This window comes from Nothobranchius furzeri, chromosome 17 (assembly GCF_043380555.1).
Source record: "Nothobranchius furzeri strain GRZ-AD chromosome 17, NfurGRZ-RIMD1, whole genome shotgun sequence".
Classification (NCBI taxonomy): domain Eukaryota; kingdom Metazoa; phylum Chordata; class Actinopteri; order Cyprinodontiformes; family Nothobranchiidae; genus Nothobranchius; species Nothobranchius furzeri.
In genome coordinates, this window is record NC_091757.1 from 24,242,046 (window position 1) to 24,263,861 (window position 21,816).

At 46.1% G+C, this 21,816-nt stretch overlaps 1 protein-coding gene across 5 annotated transcripts in view; it reads left to right on the forward strand.

The window, feature by feature from the left end:
• Positions 1-21,816, forward strand: part of pdzd2 (PDZ domain containing 2) — a 369,757-nt gene that overhangs the window by 315,936 nt on the left and 32,005 nt on the right. For 4 of the 5 annotated variants that reach the window (XM_070546319.1, XM_070546324.1, XM_070546321.1 and 1 more), the window contains 3 exons: positions 12,746-12,902; positions 12,969-13,381; positions 13,458-13,602. In XM_070546319.1, the coding sequence (XP_070402420.1) occupies positions 12,746-12,902; positions 12,969-13,381; positions 13,458-13,602 (715 nt within the window). The remainder of the gene's footprint in view (positions 1-12,745; positions 12,903-12,968; positions 13,382-13,457; positions 13,603-21,816) is intronic. The other variant, XM_070546322.1, reaches the window with a different exon arrangement.

Genomic DNA, 21,816 nt, shown 5'->3' on the forward strand with positions numbered 1-21,816 from the left:
CCAAGGACACAACAGCAGGATACCCCTGGCGGGAGCTGGAATCGAACCCATGACCCTCCGATCATGAGGCAACCCGCTCTACCACCTGAGCTACTGCTGCCCCTCATAGTAATAGTGGTTAAGGTAGGGCATGGTTTCAGCATAGTGGAGTCACTAATATGAATGGAAGTCAATGGAGGGTCAACTCAAGGATACAGAGACAAGTGTGTGTGTGTGTGTGTGTGTGTGTGTGTGTGTGTGTGTGTGTGTGTGTGTGTGTGTGTGTGTGTGTGTGTGTGTGTGTGTGTGTGCGCGCTTGGGACTTGATCATTCACGAGGATCTCCTAAATGTGTCTTAAGTCAACCATCTCCCCAGCAGTGCTGCCAGCTCCTAGAGCCAGAGTCTGCTCAGAGTTTCCACGTTTTTGCAACAACCTTTTCCTTTTGATTCATAAATGAAGAGACAGAACACATCACTTCGCTTTTGGCCTAAAGTCTCTGAGAACAGACAAAAATCCAATGCAAAAGCCAAACCTCTCTGAAAACACAAATGCACTTTACTGCATTATTGTCAATTACTCAGTAAGTGAAAACCGTCACACAGGCTGTCAGGTTACCTGGAGACTCCAAATCCTAGGTGTCAATGTCAGGCTTATTTATATTTGGTCATATACTCACCTAAAGGATTATCAGGAACACCACACTAATACGGTGTTTGACCCCCTTTCGACTTCAGAACGGCCGTAATTCTGCGTGACGTTGATTCAACACGGTGCTGAAAGCATCTTTAGAAATGCTGGCCCATACTGACAGGACAGCACCTTGCAGCTGGTGGAGATGTGTGGGACGCACATCCAGGCTCCCGTTCCACCACATCCCAAAGATGCTCTATCAGGGTGAGATCTGGTGACTGTGGGGGCCGTTGTAGTAGTCAACTCATCGCCATGTTCAAGAAACCAGTTAGAAATGATCGAAGCTTTATGACACGGTGCATTATCCTGCTGGAAGTAGCCATCAGAGGACGGGTACATGGTGGTCATGAAGGGATGGACATGGTCAGAAACAATGCTCAGGTAGCCCGTGGCATTTAAACCATGCCCAATTGGTACTAAGGGGCCTAAAGTGTGCCAAGAAAACATCCCCTCACCATGACACCACCACCGCCAGCAGCCTGCACAGTGGTAACAAGGCATGATGGATCCATGTTCTCATTCTGTTTACACCAAATTCCGACTCTACCATCTCAATGTCTCAACGGATATCGAGACTCATCAGACCAGGCAACATTTTTCCAGTCTTCAACTGTCCAGTTTTGGTGAGCTGGTTCAAACTGTAGCCTCTTTTCCCTGTTAGTAGTGGAGATGAGTGGTACCTACCCGGTGGGGTCTCTGCTGCTTTAGCCCATCCGCCTCAAGGTTGTGTGTGTTGTGGCTTCCCAAATGCTTTGCTGCGTTCCTCGGTTGTAACGAGTGGTTATTTCAGTCAAAGTTGCTCTTCTATGTTTGGATGTTTTTCCCTTTTCACACCATTCTTTGTAAACTCTAGAAATGGTTGTGGGTGAAAATCCCAGTAACTGAGCAGATTATGAAATACTCAGACCGGCCCGTCTGGCACCAACAACCACGCCACGCTCAAACTTGCTTAAATCACCTTTCTTTCTTATTCTGACATCCAGTTTTAGTTCAGGAGATGGTCTTGACCAGGACCACACTCCTAAATGCACTGAAGCAACTGCCATGTGATTGGTTGATTAGATCATTGCATTAAGGAGAAGTTGAACAGGTGTTCCTAATGATCTGTTTGGTGAGTGTATGTCAAATATGTATTAGAAGTGGCTGCAAATACTACAAACCCCACAATGCTTGTACTACAAATCTCATAATGCTTTCTCTGTAGCAGCCCCTAATCCTTTAGGTGACTGTATGTCACGACCACCATGTACCCATCCTCTGATGGCTACTTCCAACAGGATAACGCACCATGTCATGAAGCTCCAATCATTTCAAACTGGTATTACAAGTGGCCCACTGGCTCATTGCTGCAAATACTACAAACCCCATGATGCTTTGTAGCATTAGTGCATCTGTTGGGTAATTTTTATTGATCCCGTATTACCTCAAAGAAAATCCAAAACACACAGAGGGATTAGATTGCTAATTTGATAAATTGTAATCAACCGACAACAAACAACAACAAAATACTTTGCAAAGGGTGAGAGAATCAAATACACACCAGTGTCAAGGCGGTTTCCTCTCACAACACAGGCAAGCCTGGAGAGGCAATTTATTTGGGAACACACACACACACACACACACACACACACACACACACACACAAAGTTAAAGATAAGCACACACACACACACACACACACACACAAAGTTAAAGATAAGCACACACACACACACACACACACACACACACACACACAACACACACACAAAGTTAAAGATAAGCACACACACACACACACACACACACACACACACACACACACACACACACACACACACACACACACACACACACACAAAGTTAAAGATAAGCACACACACACACACACACACACACACACACAAAGTTAAAGATAAGCACACACACACACACACACACACACACACATTCTTTACAGACAGTCAAAGAGCGCATTGGTCTGGCTTTTAGCCTTCTCAGGAACTGCTGATCATAATAAAAGTACTGAGGCGAGGACAGCCTTCCTGCAACATTTAAATATAAATAACTCTGATGAACTCGGTTTGAAAGAACAACACCAGACAAATTATTACCAAGGTGAGGTGAAAATCTGTTTTTACCTATCAATCCTCCCTGTTTCAAACGGAGTTCATCCTAACCAACCGTTATTATCAACTGGACTACGATCAATATGCTAACCCTAACCCTAACCCTGCTAAACAGTCTGGAGAGTTTAATAAACCTAACAATCCTCCCTGTGGAAACATAGGTCATCTTCTATGAGTAGCAGAATAAAATAATAACAACAAAACTACGATCAAGGTAAACAGTTTGTAGTACAAGAATCAACCTCTAGCACACCAAAAGATCACAAAATATCTAGTGATCCTCCAAAAAGGCTGTAAAATAAACAACAACCTGTAATAAATTGGATGAGTATAAAAAAATGATCAAAGATGATTAATTTTAAGACGATTATAACAATGAATACACTGATTAAGAGAAAACATACTGATATAAAATAAAGGATAATAAAATCATCTGAGCTGATAACCAGGACATCAATCAACAAGGTTACAGAACTTGCATTGTAGAAACCATAATGAAACCAGTTTATTAGGGGAAAACATGAACTAAAGCTTTATCAGGAAAAATATGAACTGAGGCATCTGTCATGAGCCTGTCAACCATTCTTTTACCTCAAACAGGGCTTAAACACAGCTTAAACTAGGTAAACCATGAACTAACATTGTCTCAAAAACCGATACCAATTTCTTTTTGACAGCCAATCTATGAAGCATGGGAAGCGTCTGGGGGCTTTAGCAGCTCTAACTGGGGCAGAGTCGAGGGTCACAGGGCTCATCAGCAGGGATCTATGTGGGACTGCAGTGGGGGCAGAGCAATGAAGACCACGTTGGGATGGTGTTGCACTTTCGTCGAGATGAAAGAGAAGAGTCCTGGTGGTGGGGCCGTCGATGTGAGGGGCTTGGTGTTTGTAGGTGGGGAAAGGGCAAAGGGTCATCACAGACCCAGACTCTCTCACTTCAGCTCGATTGTCCTCGTAGGGACGCCGTCCTCAGGCGATGTGAGGCGGGTGGCAGGGAGCCAATCTGCACTTTAGGCCACACCAGTAGTGTGGCAGGAGAGAGAGCCATCCTGAGCAAAAGGCGTGTGTCAGCAACTTTGATGTTGTTATAGCAACGGGGGATCCTGTGACGGTTGGGATGGCGAGGGGATGTCCTTTTTGGTCAGGGAGCCATGAAACCAGACGGGAGATTTGGGGGTGCTGGATCTTGACATCGTTGGAGGCAGGTTCCCCCAACTGCTGCTATCTCCACTCGTTCCGCCAGACGCTGAGGGGCGGTTCCAGGGTAGAGTGCGACCACCAAACATCAGCAGCGGTGGATGGACCCTGCAAGCTTAAGGCAGATCGTTTACTTGTCTGCCGTCCTCGGTGAGCTCGCATGAGGATGGTTCAGTCGTGGCGGCCCCCTCAGCAGTTCCGCAGCAGTGGCCTTGATGCCCCATCTGGTAGCAGCGCTTGCATCAGGACCCCAATCTCCTTGGTTACACGGCCTGTAGCGAGATCACCGTGGAATGTGACTTGTCTTCAGCAACGACCATCCAATATCCTTTCTAATCAGTCCAGTCGAGGCCCCCAGTGGGGCTGAAATTCACCAGAAACTGACCACCACAGTCCACACGGTACCACCCTAGGCTAAAATCAAGACCACACACACATGAGGTCAGCATACACACAGGAAGAAGAAGGCTGGGCCTCCTCGAGTTACAGAGTTACAAAATACTGAGATGGACAGGAAATGCCCTGAGACATCCTTTTATGAGTTAAAAGGACCATGAAATACAAACAAACACCTAGCACTGCGTTCCCCCTGAACGTAACTGTTTGAACAGCAAAAGATAAAATAATAATGTCATATCAAAAGACCTGAGTAAGGTAACCCAGTAGTGAGCTGGAATTATAACTCAGTTTTATCAATAAACCACACCAAAGCATAGCCATTAACTCATGTTCCATGATATATTAAATTAACTTACACCGGTAATTTAAATAACCCATCAATGGTTGACAAGACTCATTAAACAGGAAGCCTCTAAAGTTATGAAAGACCCAAACACCTTTCTGTAAAAACAGCAAGTCAAATTATTCAGGCCAGAAATCCCAACTGGGTAAGAAGTCTGCTTATGGCAGGAAACCAAGAAACAAAAACAAAATCACTAGTCAGGATGTCCTTAAGATCGGGCGACTCAGGGTCAAAACAAAATATGTAAACACCAATCACAGAAAAGGTTCACATATATGGACCTAGGACTGAATAAACTCAAGCAACATGATTTAGTCACAACATAAAACCACGAGACAAGAAAAACTGTCTCAGCAAAAGAAAAGAACAGAGTTTCAACCATGAACCCTGGATAGGGTAGGAAATCCACTTTCTAACAGTCTGGAACCACCGCGTTCATATAATAAAAACCTAAACGCACGTACCTAACCCTAGCTGCCTGACCTATTCACAATAAGCAAATGGTTCAAAATAACAATGGCAGACCCCCCGTACGGTAGCAGCACTTAAACAAAACGTCACTAAGCAGAACTAATAATCAGAAGGTAGTTGAGGATATTAGTTGTTTGTTGGTGATTGTACTGCGTTGTGTAAAATTCCATTACTACGACCAAAGAAAATATCCCACTAAAATAAAATAAAACAGAACAACTAAAATAACAAAACAGAATAGGGTGAGAAGAAATCAGCCTAAATTTGGAAATAGGCCAGAACCAAAACCAAAGAACATGTCAGAAGGTCCCACTGTAAAACATAACAAGTCTCCAAAATCAGTTCATCACTCCAAAGAAAATGACAAAGGTCAAAATTAAACCACTTCTTTCACAATTCACCTCATTAGTCAAAACAGTGAAAGAAAACAGGTAAAAGAGTTCGTAATACTTGGCTCGGGTGTTTAGACTGCCAGTGTAAACATTTGCTGAGAACCTTCATGAGCTGAGCTCCCTCTGTTTCGTCTTCCTCAAAGAAGACCTGTGGGCCTGATTTGGGGTTTTTTGGCTTATTTATTTTTCCCTGAATGACCTTTTCTGCATGTCTAGCATTTAACATCAAATCTTCAACACTGCAGGTTTCCCAGGAAATGTAGTGAGTTCTAATCCTTGCAGCAATTGCAGGCAGGAAGCCATTTAACAAACCAGAGCATAAATGTCTGATGTAAGGCCCGTCTGTGTTAGAACCAGGGGTGAGGGAGCTGTGGATGTTAAATTGTGTTTGATATCTGGCCCGGAAATCATCCACAGGTTCATCAGGCCTTTGTTTAATAGCTGTTTACTGGGTTAATTTAGGAGTTTTCTTGAAATTTTGTTTTACATTTGCTGCCAGAATGTCAAACTGGAGTTTTAGGTCTCCAACCAGTTGTCCAGTTGCGGGATCACTTTCATACCGAGCCACAGCTCCGGTAGTGTCTCTCCCTGTGTAATGACCTTGGACTCTATGCCATTTTCTGAAAGGCTTGCTTGAGCCAGCTGTTCCCATTCCTGGCCATTTAAACGGTAGGAGTGAATCACATCCGTCATGTCTGAAATCCACTTGTCTGGGCCGTCGGCGAGAGATGTAATCTGCTCAGCGACCTCTTTTGCATCTTTAATGGACCAGGGCCTGAAAATATGTTGTTGGGACCCGACATCTGTGGAGACTTGGATCATGGGGTACGCCCCATCAGTGGGCTCTTCATCTGAAGAGCTGTCAGACTCCTCCTCTCGTTCAGGAGGCCATTTGGATTTTTTTCTTGTTGGCCTTAACTTTTTGACGTGTTACAATTGTAGACGGTGGAGTGTCTTTCTTTGTTTTAGATCTAACAACTGGCTGTTCTTCAGTTTTGTTTAGCACCGCTGGAGGAGGGAATGAGGGTTTTCCCTCAGCGGGAGGGGCTGAAGGAGAAGCTTCAGCATCTGATCCTGCTGCCTCACCAGCACGCGGAGCTGGGCCTTCAGCTCCCCGATATGGCGGGGGAGGCGGCCCCAGGGATAAATCATCACACAGTTTTTTTAATACGTACACATTCTTCCCTGCTTCGCCTTCTTTATCTTTCTGTTTCTCCCTTTCTCTGTCCTTCCGGGTCTGAATGCCCACCCGTCTGTTATCTGTCTCATCTCGCCACAAAACTGCCACCCCTAACTGTTAAACTCTACTCTTCCCAGTAGCCGCGGCAGCTCTAACTTGGAAAGTACTGACTAACTCATGCCACTGTTGACCTTTAGTTCTCCGTCGACTTGGTACTTTTTTTTTTGCCAATTTTCCAGATATTTTAAACTCCCCGGGTGGGTATGCTGCATGTTTTTCATGTCTCCCTCCAGGCTGTCTTTAGTTTCAGTATTCCCCATCGTATTTAAGACGAATGAACGCTTCCCTCCTTTCACACACACACACACACACACACACACACACACACACACACACACACACACACACACACACACACACACACACACACACACACACACACACACACACACACACACACACAGATGGATCAAAGGGCAGCTGAAGCTCTTCAGCACAGAGCTCCGGCACAATTAAACCCACAAAGCCACACAGACAACAATGATCAGCCAGCGGCGGACAAAAACAATTATAACACCACCAAACCAATGAGAAGCACACAAACATGAGTGGTTTTTAGTTCGACTTGAGGTTTTAAGCCAAAAGCAGCGGTGTCCAAATGTGTGTACCTCAGCAGCAACAGGAAAACGTTAAACAATCCAGCGACAGTGTGATTACAAGAGACTAAAACGCCAGCGCACAGCCGTCAGCCTGCACTGCGTCTACATAGCGGCAGCTTTAACGCGGCGCTATTATATCATATATTTCCATAAGTTCCAACAGTCTGCAGTTCCGATCGCCTTTCAGCCTTCCCCAGTAGCACTGGACCTCCTGTGTAGTCTATTTCAACGTTTTTTCAAGTAATACAGGTCGGGTTCCAACAGCAGGGTCTAGGCGCGACACAGCAGCTACGTCCCTTCTTTTTCACCTCTATTTCACCGGGACAGTCCAAAACCTCCTGCCGAAACACGGAACGTCTTCAGTGTCCGGAAGACAGACGCATACGTAAAACACACTGTCAAGTCAACCAGCTTTATATATGCAAGGCTGCAAAAAAGACGTACTCACGCACTCCAGTCTCTAGGAGGAGGAGCTGGCCGTCTGGTTGGGGTCTGGGGTGGTGGGTTGCTGTGCTCAGCGTTGGCCGGGGGAGCCTGCTCATCATCACCCCAGCAGAAAGGGGCGAACTCTGCAAACCGGTGATGGTTGTAGCCCATGTGCAGCAGTACCGGGACCAGAGTGAATAGGGTGTGTATGGGGAGCGTGAGTGGGTGTCTAGTGTTCATTTCTGTATGTCTTAGGTTGTATGTGTATGTGTGAGCATGAGGGAGGGAGTGTGTGACTGTGTCTGTATATGACTGTACATGTCAGGTGGGGTCTTGGACTCCTCCCCTCTCCTGGGACTTCTTGTGCTGCTACACATCTTCGCCTGCCCTCCCCCTGCCACATTTGGTGTGGAATGTGGTGTCTGGGTCTGCCTGAGTGTTTGCGGCTCCTGGGTCTGGGGGTTTAAGAATTTTGGAGTCTGCCTGACCAATCCCGGTGGCTGCCTGTTGGGATCTGAGTCCCTGGGCTCTGCTGGGTCCCCGGCGGGGGTGGTCGCCCCTGGGTCCCAGGCTGCTGGGTACCGGGCTCGGCCAGCGTGGGAGGCTGCAGGCGGGCCTGTGGGCTTGCCGCTGATGTCTCCCGGGACTCTGCCGGCTACTGGTTGTGGCCCCCCGGGGCAATCCTTTGCACCTTTCGAGAGGGGGCGGGGGCTTTTCTGTTTACAGTCTACCTGGAGTCCCTGCACTCTCGGCCAGCTCCTGGATCTCTGGGACTTGGAGCTCTCTCCATCTCCTACACATCTTTGGGGGCAGATCTGTGGTCCCTCACACTCTCTGTTGGACGCTCCTATAGAGAAACCTTACATAAACAAGCGCGTGTACACACACAGGTGATCACATGGTGCTCTCATAAGTATGGACTTGGGCACGTTCAACACTTGTCTTAAGGCTGTGGTTGCCACTAAATGCACTGTGATTTATTATCGTGTGATTGTTCAGTTAAACAATGTTGATTTTATATTTCATCATCAAATTGAAGCAGTGATAGCTTGCTCCTGTTGTATTGTTGTTTGTCCCTTTTCTGCAGGTCTAGAAGCAGACCCCTGTTCATCAGTGATTGTTTATTTTTATGGACCCCCCCCCCCCCCACCACCACCACCTTTTGTCTTTTCCTTTCTCTTTCACCTCTGTCTCCGTGTCTGGTCGGAATTACAAAGCATTCAAAAACAATAACAATAAAGTTTTAAGTATCAGGCGTGACATTAAAAGCAGACGCTTTGATGCTCCACCTGAGAGTAAATCTGCAAGGCTTGTCACCAGCAGAGGCTAGCACAATGGCTTGCTTAGCAGCTAGCTAGTGAGCTAACGTCTGGTTAAAACCAACTTAAAAAGTGGTTTAACCTACAGATTAACTAAGAAAAGATAAAATATATCATCAATACTCACTTTAGATCCTCAGTAGACACCACAGACAGTGGAAATAATGTGTTTGGGGCTCAAAATTCATGTTGTTGACCGAGGTGGAAAAAAAAAGTCTGGGAGGCTACATCACTTCCAGGTCACTGAACTGTCGCTCAAGAGAAACCACTGTCCTATGGGAGAGGACTTCTCAGAAGTCCCACCCACCCGAAAGGGTTGTGTCAGAATTGCAACCAAAAACTCAGGGATTGCAAAGGAGAAAGCCAGAAAGTGTAAGTGCAAATCTGGTAGTGAGAGCAAAGCTCTGAGCGGCGAGAATCAAACTAAGGAAACTGATAACAAAAACACATAGAGGCAAACAGAAAACGGAAACATACTTTGTTACTCATTTTAAGAATCTGATTCAGATCATAAATTTTACTTTTGAAACATGTTTTTTTTTCCTTTAGTCAATATTTTTGTTCTGTCAATTTCTTAATTTTTGTTTGACCGTCAAAGTGTTTTTCTTGATCATTTTAAGAATCTGATTCAGATCGTAAGTTTTTCTTTTGAAACCAATGTTTTTTCTCTCAATGTCTTAAAATTTGTTTGCTCTCCAAAGTGTTTTTTTTTTATCCTATTGGCACAAATCTAATCCCATAGGTACCCTCACGAGGGACAAGCAAAATAACTTGCCAGAAGTCCATGCGAGCTCACGATTGCACTGTTGAAGCGGTGCAGCGAGCGGCTGAGACCCAAAAAGTACCAGAACCGCTCACGGCGCATGCGCAATCCTGCATCAACACCGCTCGCCCGCTATTTCCCTAATAACAAACGCTGTTTATTTTTATTTCTACACGTTTTTTACTCACAAAGATCGTCAAGAAAGCGTGTTTGTCGTGTTCATGTCAAATTAAACTGATCACTAAACACAGATTTACTTTCTTTATTTCGTTTTCCTCATCCAACCCCCATAAATCCCTGTGTGTCCTCCTGCAGCACTCCCGACGGACAACAGGCAAAACAAAAGTCTGACATGTTGTGTTAAAACTGCTATTTTTAGCATATTTTTAGGTGCGACATGTTGCTACCAGACGTACGGTGTGATCAGTCAGGTCGCATCCGAGAGCTCCGTACTTCTCCGAGCAAACATGAAGAAGTTGATTATTATTATGTTTTATAGTAAAATCAGAAGTAAGATTTCACATAACTCTAGCAGCACCTTGTGAAACATCATATCTACCGCTTTATTAACTCTGAACCGCTTAAATAACCTTAATTCCCTCCAACCTGACACAGCCAAACAAAACAACGGAAGATTCACATCCCCTTATGCGCTGTGTTGAAGTTCAGAATGTGTTTAGTTGGTAGATTTAACCCCATAAACTTTCCACATGAACTATATCATATGTGTTATTAAAAGGCCTGATAAAATAGTGTGATTTGAATTGTGTTTTATTAAAAAAGGCAGCGGGAGCAAATATGAGTTTGGTTGTGCTTTATTTGAGCACTATTACCGGTAATTAATCATCAAATCCATCAAAGTCCTCATCTTCTGTATCTGATAAGAGCAACTGGGCTCGAGTACAGTCAAACACGCCAGGTTCTCTCTCGTCACAGTCAGAGTCTGTCTCGTTGTCGTTCGTCTCCTCATGAATGATGCCGGCTTTTGCAAAAGCCCGAACAACAGTAGAAGTAGACACATTAGCCCAAGCATTTACAATCCATTCACAAATTTCGGCGTAACTCGCCCGGCGTTGCCTCCCAGTCTTTGTAAACGTGTGTTCGCCATCTGTCATCGATCACTCCCACGCTGTTCGCAGCCTTACTTTGAACGCCCTGTTCACGCCAGTGTCCAGCGCCAGTGTCCAGCGCCAGTGTCCAGCGCCAGTGTCCAGCGCCAGTGTCCAGCGCCAGTGTCCAGCACCAGTGTCCAGCGCCAGTGTCCAGCGCCAGTGTCCAGCGCCAGTGTCCAGCGCCAGTGTCCAGCACCAGTGTCCAGCGCCAGTGTCCAGCCTCCCGGAATAACCGCGAGCTCCGAGTTCATTTGCTTCACCCGTTTTTCACACCGGCCGTGAGATGAGCGCGCATGGAGTCATAGATCAACAGGGACGGTGACGTGTGGAAAAAACCGCCTGGTCTCTTCACATACACCTCATTCAGCCACTCTTTCATTTTGTCCTCATCCATCCAGCCCTTTTCGTTAGCCTTAGCGATGACTCCAGCTGGAAATTTCTCTTTAGGCAGAGTCTTCCTCTTAAAAATCACCATAGGTGGCAGTTTCTGTCCATTAGCATGGCAGCCAAGCACAACAGTAAATGCAGATTTTTCGTGTCCCGTTGTGCGTATCGGTACCGTGCTAGTCCCCTTCTTCTCAACAGTGTGATTCACCGGGATGTCAAAAGTGAGCGGCACTTCGTCCATGTTGGTTATGTGGCTGGGCTGGATGTGTTTGTCGGCAATCTTCTTACTGCAGTATGCAGATGGACAGCTTTTCTTTGTAGTCCACTGGAAGTTGCTGCACCACCGTAGTCCTTGCTCGGATGGAAAGATGACGGCGTTTCATAAAACGAAAGCACCAAGACGCACCTCCTTGAAAATGTTCAATGCTCATTTCTTGTGCGAGAGTTACTGCTCTCAGACGAATGGTGACGGTAGAGACGCTTCTCCCAGCTGTCCTCTGCTCGTTAACCCAAAGCTCGGGGCGGTCTTCCAGCTCAGGCCACCTGGCTTTGTTCCCACGGAAACACAGCTGCGTCTTCTTTACTTGTCGGAGTTCGTTTTCCAACTTCCTCCACTTGCGAACCATGGACTCATTAATGATGAACTGTCTCGCCGCTGCTCTATTCCCGTGTTTCTCCGTGTAGCTGATCGCTTGCAGTTTAAACTGTGCGTCATAGGTGTGTCTCTTAGCAGGTGCCATTCTCAGGGTTGTCAGAACAATGTTCAGCATACCGCGCATACCTGCCCTTTTGAACTATTCGGGGTCTGTCTTCGCTCACGTCCGCACGTTCACGCCACGCCCCTTGTCTTCTACTACGTTCGCGTCTCACAACAACACAATGGGCGCGCCGCACCATAGGGCGCGGCGTACATTTTGGAGAAAATTTAAGACTTTTAGGTGCTCCTTATGGTCGTGAAAATACGGTAGAATATGATGCTAAAGTTGATTTATTTCAGTAAAGCAGAAGCGCCCAAACCGAGGACAGGGTACATGTGTGATTACTTTTTCAGACGTCTGACATTTCTGTATTTAAAATCCTAGTTTTTTTGCTTTCATGTCCTTTTCTTTCTGAGATTTAGAATTTCATTGTAGTTATAACAAATAAATGCTGAAGCGTCTGGCTTTGCATGGAACGCGTCAGTCTCGTAGACTAGTTTCACTTTTTAATCGCATAAATGGACTTTTGCACCAGATTCATATTTTTCCAGTTTCACATATAAACTCCATTTTCTGAGGTTACATTTCCTTTCTTTTGGGTTGGCACTCGTTCTGGACCAGGGCTCACTGAGTTCAGAGACAGAACTGTCTCAGTACTTCTCTCAAGACGTTCCAGACCACCCCTTCCAGTCGGACCCAGTTCTGTCAGTCAGTGATGGAGTTCTTCACCAGCAGAGTTACAGCATCTCAGCGGAAGATGGTTTATCACAAACACAAAGTAAACACTTATTCTCCTCTAAAAGCAAACAAAGCCGTTACTTATTTTATTCTCTGTACCTCCCAGAGTGTGACCCTGAGTGTAGCTTATCAGCTGAGAAGGTCTCCAGTCTCCTTAACCATCATCAGGCTGGTGGTGTCTCCAGCCCAGCACCAGCACGGAGCCCACTCCTTCGCCAGCGACGGATATTCTGCTATGACGATGAGCTCAGAGATTCTGAGGAAGATAAAAACGCTGAGCTCTTATCCCTGCCACACAAGCCCAGACCTGATGATGTGGTTCCAGGTTTGCTCCAGATCCAGACTGATCTGACACTGCGTGAAGATAACCAAGAGGGTGCTGCTGAACCTGGAGATGTTCACACAGTGAGCCTGAGGAGACGTGACAATGAGAGCTTTGGCCTTGATGTGGAGATCACGTCATCTCCGCTGAAGGTTCTAATAGTTGGGTTAAAGCCTGGTAGCAGCCCAGCAGAACCGGTATGTCTCACTTTAAACGGTTGTGCTGAGAGACTGGACAGTCATGCAGGATGTTGTTTTTCCTTTCTGCTTGTAGAACTCAAGTGGAGAACTCAGTCCTGGAGATGTGATTGTCAGGATCGGTGATAGAGCAGTGAGCTCCTTTAGCTACCAGGACCTCTGTGAGCTGATGCACAACCTTCCCACAATGCTGTCCCTGGAGATAAAGAAAGCACTTCCAGGTAAGGTCTAAGCTTTTTACCTGCCCTGTCTATTCCGCAGGTAATGGGGGGGGGGGGGGGGGGGGTAACTGAAGGACAGCAGCCACCGACACTAACACAAGCCTTCAGGGGCCCCTGACCAGCTCCTGACGGCCTGCAGACAAGCACCAGGAAGTCTTGAGGGTGAACACTGGAAATTATGTCATAAGCGATGGTGGTGCATAAGTCGAATTAGCAAAGCTATGTTAGCATTTAACACCTTTTGACCCGTTGTCAACTTGACTAGACAAAATCTGACCTGGATCCCAGAGACCAGGAGGACCACTTGTGAGAAGCAACCAGCTGAGAGCAAGGTGAGGCCAGACTGAGCCCCGCTGAAGGAAACAAAACAGAACCAAGTCCATCAGCAAGCTAACATGGACACCTGCTCAGGTCGCAGAAATAGTACAGGGGTCAGAGGTCATCAACAGGTTGGGCAGCCAGTGGACTTCTGTGAAAATAGTTTGCTGATGTGTCCTGTTGGATATTCTAGGACTGTTTACAGCAGTTTCTTGTGATTTGAAGTTTGGAACATAGTTTTAGGCATTTTTCCTCTTTTTGCTTCCAGACCCGCCCAAAATGGAATTCTACACAAAGAATCCACAAAATGATTTAAGGGTTTGGTTCTTTTATTTATAAGAGGAGCTAAACTGTGTGAGTTTCTGATCACATGTTTGACCCATGCATCAGTCAGATGTTCCTCCTGTCTCTGAGCTTTAAAGCCCCAGTGTGTGATATTTTTACCTGTTTACTAGCAAATCCTGTGTTTGCAGTTCACAAACGTGTCCTTTTTCACTAATATTTGTCACCAACATCAATTCTAAATATTCTTCTCAACTTGAAATTATGCATTTTTAAATACATAGACAGTGGTCGAGGCTCCATGGTCATCCGTTGTCTTCGTCTTCGTCTCCCTCCGCTTGTCCGGGTCCGGGTCGCGGGGGCAGCATCCCAACTAGGGAGCTCCAGACCTTCCTCTCCCCGGCCTTATCCACCAGCTCCTCCGGCAGGACCCCAAGGCTTTCCCGGACCAGATTGGAGATGTAACCTCTCCAACGTGTCCTGGGTCGACCCGGGGGCCTCCTGCCGGCAGGACATGCCCGAAACACCTCCCCGGGGAGGCGTCCAGGAGGCATCCTGACCAGATGCCCAAACCACCTCAACTGGCTCCTTTCGATCCGGAGGAGCAGCGGTTCTACTCCGAGTCCCTCCCGAATGTCCGAGCTCCTCACCCTATCTCTAAGGCTGAGCCCGGCCACCCTACGGAGGAAACTCATTTCGGCCGCTTGTATCCGCGATCTCGTTCTTTCGGTCATTATCCAAAGCACATGACCATAGGTGAGGATTGGGACGTAGATCGACCGGTAAATCGAGAGCCTGGCTTTCTGGCTCAGCTCCCTCTTCACCACGACAGATCGGCTCAGCGTCCGCATCACTGCAGACGCCGAACCAATCCGCCTGTCGATCTCCCGATCCCTCCTACCCTCACTCGTGAACAAGACCCCGAGATACTTAAACTCCTCCACTTGAGGTAGGACCTCTCCCCCGACCCGGAGGTGGCAAGCCACCCTTTTCCGGTCGAGAACCATGGTCTCAGATTTGGAGGTGCTGATCCTCATCCCAGCCGCTTCACATTCGGCCGCGAACCTACCCAGCAAGAGCTGAAGGTCAGAGCTGGATGAAGCTAGGAGGACCACGTCATCCGCAAAAAGCAGAGACGAGATTCTCCTGCCACCAAACTCGACACACTCCACACCACGGCTGCGCCTAGAAATTCTGTCCATAAAAGTGATGAACAGAACCAGTGACAAAGGGCAGCCCTGGCGGAGTCCACCCCTCACCGGGAACAGGTCCGACTTCCTACCGGCTATGCGGACCAAACTCACGCTCCTCTGGTAAAGGGACTGAATGGCCCTTAACAGAAAGCCACCCACCCCATACTCCTGGAGCGTCCCCCACAGGGTGCCCCTGGGGACACGGTCATAAGCCTTCTCCAAATCCACAAAGCACATGTGGATTGGTTGGGCAAACTCCCATGCCCCCTCCATCACCCTTGCAAGGGTATAGAGCTGGTCCACAGTTCCACGGCCAGGACCAAAACCACATCCACCATCTTAAAATACAGTAGCTGTTTAGGGACATACGAGCTCCACGTTCGACGTTTGGACTATGACTGTAACCTGAAAGAACCAGCAGAGGGCAGCAGTGCGCCCTGGAAGCCTGGAGTCTGCTAATTCAACTAAGAAAAAGAAAAGAATAGCTGCACCTTTGCTGTACTCGTTAGTTTGAATAAAAAACTATTAAATCAAAAGACACATAAAATTTGTCAGTTTATCATGTCCGACACAAGGACGCCAGATATGTTCAGACCCCGCCCACTATTATCTGGACGCCAGCCTCCGATTAGTGTCTCTGACTCCCAAACTCGCCTCAAGTTGTTCATTCGTCTTTTCCTGGTACCAGAACTCCCGATCCGGTCCCAACGTGTCCGTTCCCAAGTGCTTCTACTCAAGTCTCCTCTCTTCCCGCAGCCTGCCGTCTCCCAACACGCTCCAGCGCTCGTCCGCTAGCCAGTGGCTTAATCAGCGTTGTCTACTTTATCTCCACAACACTTTACTAGCAGCGATGTAGTTCTCCACGCGTTACTGAGACGCTCCGACTCAGAGGGCTTCTTCTCAGATGTTACCTTTAGACTTGGGTCTCCTTTTGCTGGTAATCCGTGGACGTTTACACACAGCGTCTCTCCGGCTCTAGCCATGGCTAACTAGTAGCTTGTGACGTCCATCTCCACCACGCCAGCTGTGAGCCACGATTAGCTGGTGGATAAGTCAGCATTGTTTCCTTGATGTCCAGCGTGTCCCCGGCTCACCAACCCTCCTTCACCAGCCGTGGCTAACAAGCAGCCAGTGATCGCTCCATATCCGTATAAGCTGCAGCCAGTTTGTTTACATCGAGGCTCTGTGGTCCATGTGAAACTGGTGTTGTGGGAAATTATGTTCCCCTGAAATATTCTGTTTCCCTCAGGCAGTCAAGAGCAAATATTTCCAAATCCACAGAACCAATAGAGCTCCGGGAGTTGACGTCACTTCTCCCGGCATGCAACAGTTCAAATCGAAACGGCGCCATATTGGCAGGCAGAAGCCGGCAGCTGGACTATTTGTTATTGTCAGAAAACTCAATCAAACGGGAAATATGGTAGATTCCTGTTGTGCCCCAGGATGCAGAACAGACACGGACGACATAAGGAATGAGCCATCTACAGGATTCCCCAAGATCCGGAGCGCCGCAAACGTTGGATCATTGTAATAAAACGCGCTAGTGACCGGGCTAAAATGAAGCTGTGGGATCCCGAGAGTAAAGGTTTTCGCTTATGCAGCGACCGCTTCATATCAGGTACTTAAACCAACGTTTCCTCAACTGTGTATGGTATTTATTTTAAATGCTTTTATTACGATTCTTAGTGGGCTTCCTAAACTTATTTTGGCGTGGCTTTTTCCATCTTATTACTCACAGCAACAAGTAAACGTCACGTAAAACGTTGCCTCGTGAGTTCTGCGTGCTGCCGTTTACGTGTTTTATGATCACAGCAATTAACCGGCTAAGCTGTGTTTAATTTTTAAGCAATGGTTGATCAATTGTCAGATCACACATAAAAGCACTTTGGATTGCTATTATCTGTCTCACCGAGACAGATCTCAGACAGATCCTGAGACGCTCCTGCCTGACATATTTACTTTATTCACGGAAACAAATCAGACTAGTGATTTCTCTTGGTGTTCAGTTTATACATTCAAACAGCACAGTGCTCTATTTAAACTACTTACGTGTAAATCTGTTATTTGTCCATCCATCCATCCATTTTCATCCGCTTATCCGGAGTCGGGTTACGGGGGCAGTAGCGTCGAGAGGCCCAGACTTCCCTCTCCCCAGCCGCCTCCTCCTCCGGGGAAATCCCAAGGCGTTCCCCAGCCAGGTCCGGTAAGAAGTCCGCTCCGACAGCTTCTGGCGTTTTAAAAAGTATCCCAGGGACACGGTAAGGGTCGGAGATGTTTAGTCTATTTAATTTCTGACTAGATAAAAGGATTTCTTCGGTTTTAAAGTGTGAAGTAAACTCCGACGAAGTAAAATCCAAGCCGATCCCGTTCACGTTCATGGTTACATCCGTGTTTGTTTAGCTTTTTACCTGCCAAAATGGCGTCTACTAACTGAGAGTCATGTGGGGTCCGGAGCTCTATAGTCCATTATGAGGACTAAACTAGCCCAAATAAAAGATGTTAAACTGAGTGAAATTACATCTTTTTACATAACTTTCAAAAATGACAATTTCTCACAACACCTGACCTCCCGGCTGACGTCACCCCTCCTCCGTGTGTGAATCACGACCGCTTCGAGAACAGAACTAGCTTGCTTCCCTCAGAGCTGGTGGGTTGATAAAACAGTCATAATTATGAATACTTTTTTGAAGAGGTCGAGTAGCTTGTTTTAAGCTTTGTGTGGGTTAGGCTACACAGGTTGGAAATTAATTATACTGTCAAACTCATGAGTGGGCCACCGTAGCTGCAATACTTTCTCTGAACTGCGTGGCGCTAAAGAGTCACATTTTTCATCCTGATTTCAATGGATTTCACACACGGGGCGTTGAACCCTCTGGAGGCAGGCGTTGCAGACTAGCAACGTTAAAACCTACCTACCTGGTAACTCCACACACGTGTTTCATGAGCATTTTATAGCTCAGTTAGTCCCCTGAAGGACTTAGTTGTTCGTCCTTTTTTCAAAACTTATTTTGAGCCTGAGAGGGTTAGCCTCCATTATGTTGTTGATGAAATTTATTTGTTTTCTGATTCTCTGTTTTAAAGAGAACATATTTTATTTTCTTGCATATGTAAGAAAACGTTTATCTTGAATGAATGAATTTTGAGTAGAATGAAGAAAGCTTCATGACAAACCAGAGAGCATGCTTTCTCATATGTGACAAAAACAAGTACAAACCATTTCAAGTGCGGGCCTTCCCCACTAGCATCAGCTCTGCATGGTCTGGATAGCACAGAGTGTCCACAATAGCAGAATCTGCCTTTTTCCAGGGTGCTATCAGACTGTTTTTCAGGCCTCTCCCCGAGGAGGTCTGCTTCAGGCTGACCAGGGCCAACACACCCACTGCTGACTGATAGGCCAGCAAGGACATTAGGGGAAGCCTCTGATTGGTGGGTTCTAGCATGCATAATTCAATAGCAAGCTGATTACTTAGGAGGAGAGAACATCTCTGACTGCTTTCCTTGCATATAAGCAACGATGTGTGGAATCAACTGGGCTAGGTTGGGGCTATCTAAGTGGAGCTGATGCTGGTGGGGAAGGCCCAGTAGACAACTGGTGTCTTGGTTAGGGCAGGGATTAAAGTTCTCCGTCGTGGCGACGGGAATACGTCAGTTGGAATAATCAGAAAAAAGTTCCGTCAAAATCTCATCTTGCGCTCGCTTGGGTTTAGCAGTCTCTTTCTCTCTCGCTCGTTCGCTCCTGTTGCTAATTGAAACGCGCACCGGTGTTGAAACGCGTTTCTCCACCGTTCTGCACCGCCCAAGCTGCAAAACGAGCGCGCTCATTGCTCACTCCTGCGGTGCGCACAAACACAAACAGCACACCCACCAGGCGCTGGGATTCTAACAGAGCCAATAAAGCGCTGACACCGCAGTGAGAGTTAACGTGGTGAGCGGAACCAGGACCCAAATTCCCAGTGGGCCGATCTGAGGTCGGTGTTAATCGTCGTCTCTTTGTTGTTTTTCGGGCCGGTGTTCAGTCGTGACACTCTGCTGATCAGCTGCTGATGAGAGGATTTCTCCTGTCAGTGGAACAGGTGAGCTGCTGAACAAGCGTTAGCTCCTCGAAACACTTTCCATGCCCAGACTGTTGTGACCTGTTATTTATAATTGTATAATTAATAATAAGTGACTGCACTAAACCCAAAATGATAGAAGATAAGATTAAATATTGTTAATCATGTTACTATCAAATATAAATAAGTTTAACCGATATCTAATCAAATGAAAAAAAATATATTAATATTTTTATTTTAACTCATTCACCGCTAGCCGTTTCCTGGTCGCTAACGGCCTTCGCTGCCAGCGTTTCTCACCGTTTTTACTGTTTCTTTAAGAGTCACAGAACGTTGCGCGCTAGCATGATGTCGACGCCAAAACAACCAAAACAAAGCGGAGACTCACCTCTTACATCAGGAAGAAGCCGCGTGTTTCGAGCGTTATCCGTTCTTTCATAATCCGTTGTTGAATTGTGATCGGCAGACGCTTTTCCGGTTCGCGCCTCACTTTTTTTTCAGGAACGGCCCAAAACGATCTCCAAACACATGGATGTGTTGCTTCCTGATCACGTGATCTGTGACGTATGCGGATGAAGATCGGCTTCAGGGCTGAGATGTTTGTTCTCTCAGCGCGGGGGCTCGATCCGATGCTCAAACAGTAAAAAAATGCAAATGACGGTTTTAGTCATCATTGGCAGTGAATGAGTTAATATTGATTATATTTCATTTCTAAGGTTTGGATGTCTGTGAACATTACAGAATATTCAGGTTGGTGTAAAGAACATGATATTATTAATAACAGGTCATGATCTAAAGCCGGTCGGAGGTATAAAACTCTGCCCTGGGCCTAAAGCCCTGCAGATACGTTTAGTTTCTATAAACAACAACAACAAATAAATAACAGCAGCTGGATTCTACTTTGTTCCTTAAATTGAGTCACGTAGTTTTGCAAGTTCTGCAGCTCACGTTCAACATGGAGCTCTGCCAGCTGATTGGTTCTTTTGGTAACTAGTGCAGTTCTGGTACTGAGCATCGTGGACGCATCAGTGGATTTCACTGTGGTCTGTGTTCATAATGGATTAACCCTTACCTCACATTAGAGCATTTTTTTGTGCTGACACGTGTATTTTTGTGAATAACTTTGGCTATGTTAATGCAATTTGTCTACTTTTTATGGAGGATGTGTATTTTGGAAGGAATTACAAAAGAAAGTTTGAAAAAATATTCAACCTACTTTATTAAAACGTGGAAATCATTCTGCACAGTTAAGCATATGTCAGCATTTTTTGTGCCATTGATTTTCATGTAAATCATATTTTTCGAATTAGCATAAATATAGGCATAATTTTAAAAAATTATGATTGTGCCCGTGTTTACAGTCTCATCACAAATGTAATATGTAGTTTTTACCATTTTTCACTAGATGGCGGACTTTCTCCATATATAGCAGGGCAATGGCTGACCCAGCATTTAAACTGAATGATTTAGCTGTATTTCTTTACCTCTGACTGCCCATTATAATACATATTTTGCACAAAAAAAATGGTTTGTGTGTTATTTAGAGATGCCATACAATAGTTTGCATGTGTGTGTTCTGAATTTTTGGTAATTGTGCTTTTTCAGTGTTCTTTCAAAAAATAAGCCTGACTGAATGTACAAAATTAGCTTATTCTGCAAAATAGCATTTGACATGTGTCCCTTTGTGTGTGATTGTGCAGGCATGCGTGTATGTAGGTATCAAAGCACTTTACAGATCTTCAAAGGACAGATCTGTGATCATTATCTGGAGCGGTTGAGCAGGTGTGGGCAATGGGGGGGCACCGGCTCTCACACTCTGTTGGATTTTCTGCTAAATTTCAGATACTCACTCATAATTTTACTTTTGCAAATTGTTATTTCAACAAGTCCAAAGCATTTGCATGGATGAAAGCTAAGATGAAGGCTAAAAAACTTCAAAGGCGTACATTTGTTTTGAAAAACAAATTCCTGCAGAGCCGAGTTTGTTTACATAGAGTTAGGGTCAGTTTACACAGGTGCACCAATTGACCAACCATGAGAAGAAGTTTCAACGTGAGTGAAGCCCTGGAGGTGTTTCAGCAGCTTGAAGATGAGGGGGAATCAGCCTCAGCCTCATCCACGGATGACAACTCTTCTTCGGATGAAGAGGCTGAAGATCAGGCCTTTACCCCAGGGCCTGATTCAGGGGAAGAAATGGAAGAAGGTTCAGATGAGGAGGTGGTTGCCACAGAGGAGACAGGGGACCATCCTTTGTGGCAATCAAAAGAGCAGGATCGCCTGGTCCCCGACACCAGGATTCCCTTTCTGTCTCCAGATGTCCGCCATTGTGGGATCACCCGCCTCGCTGTCAGCTGCTCCAAAATAAAATG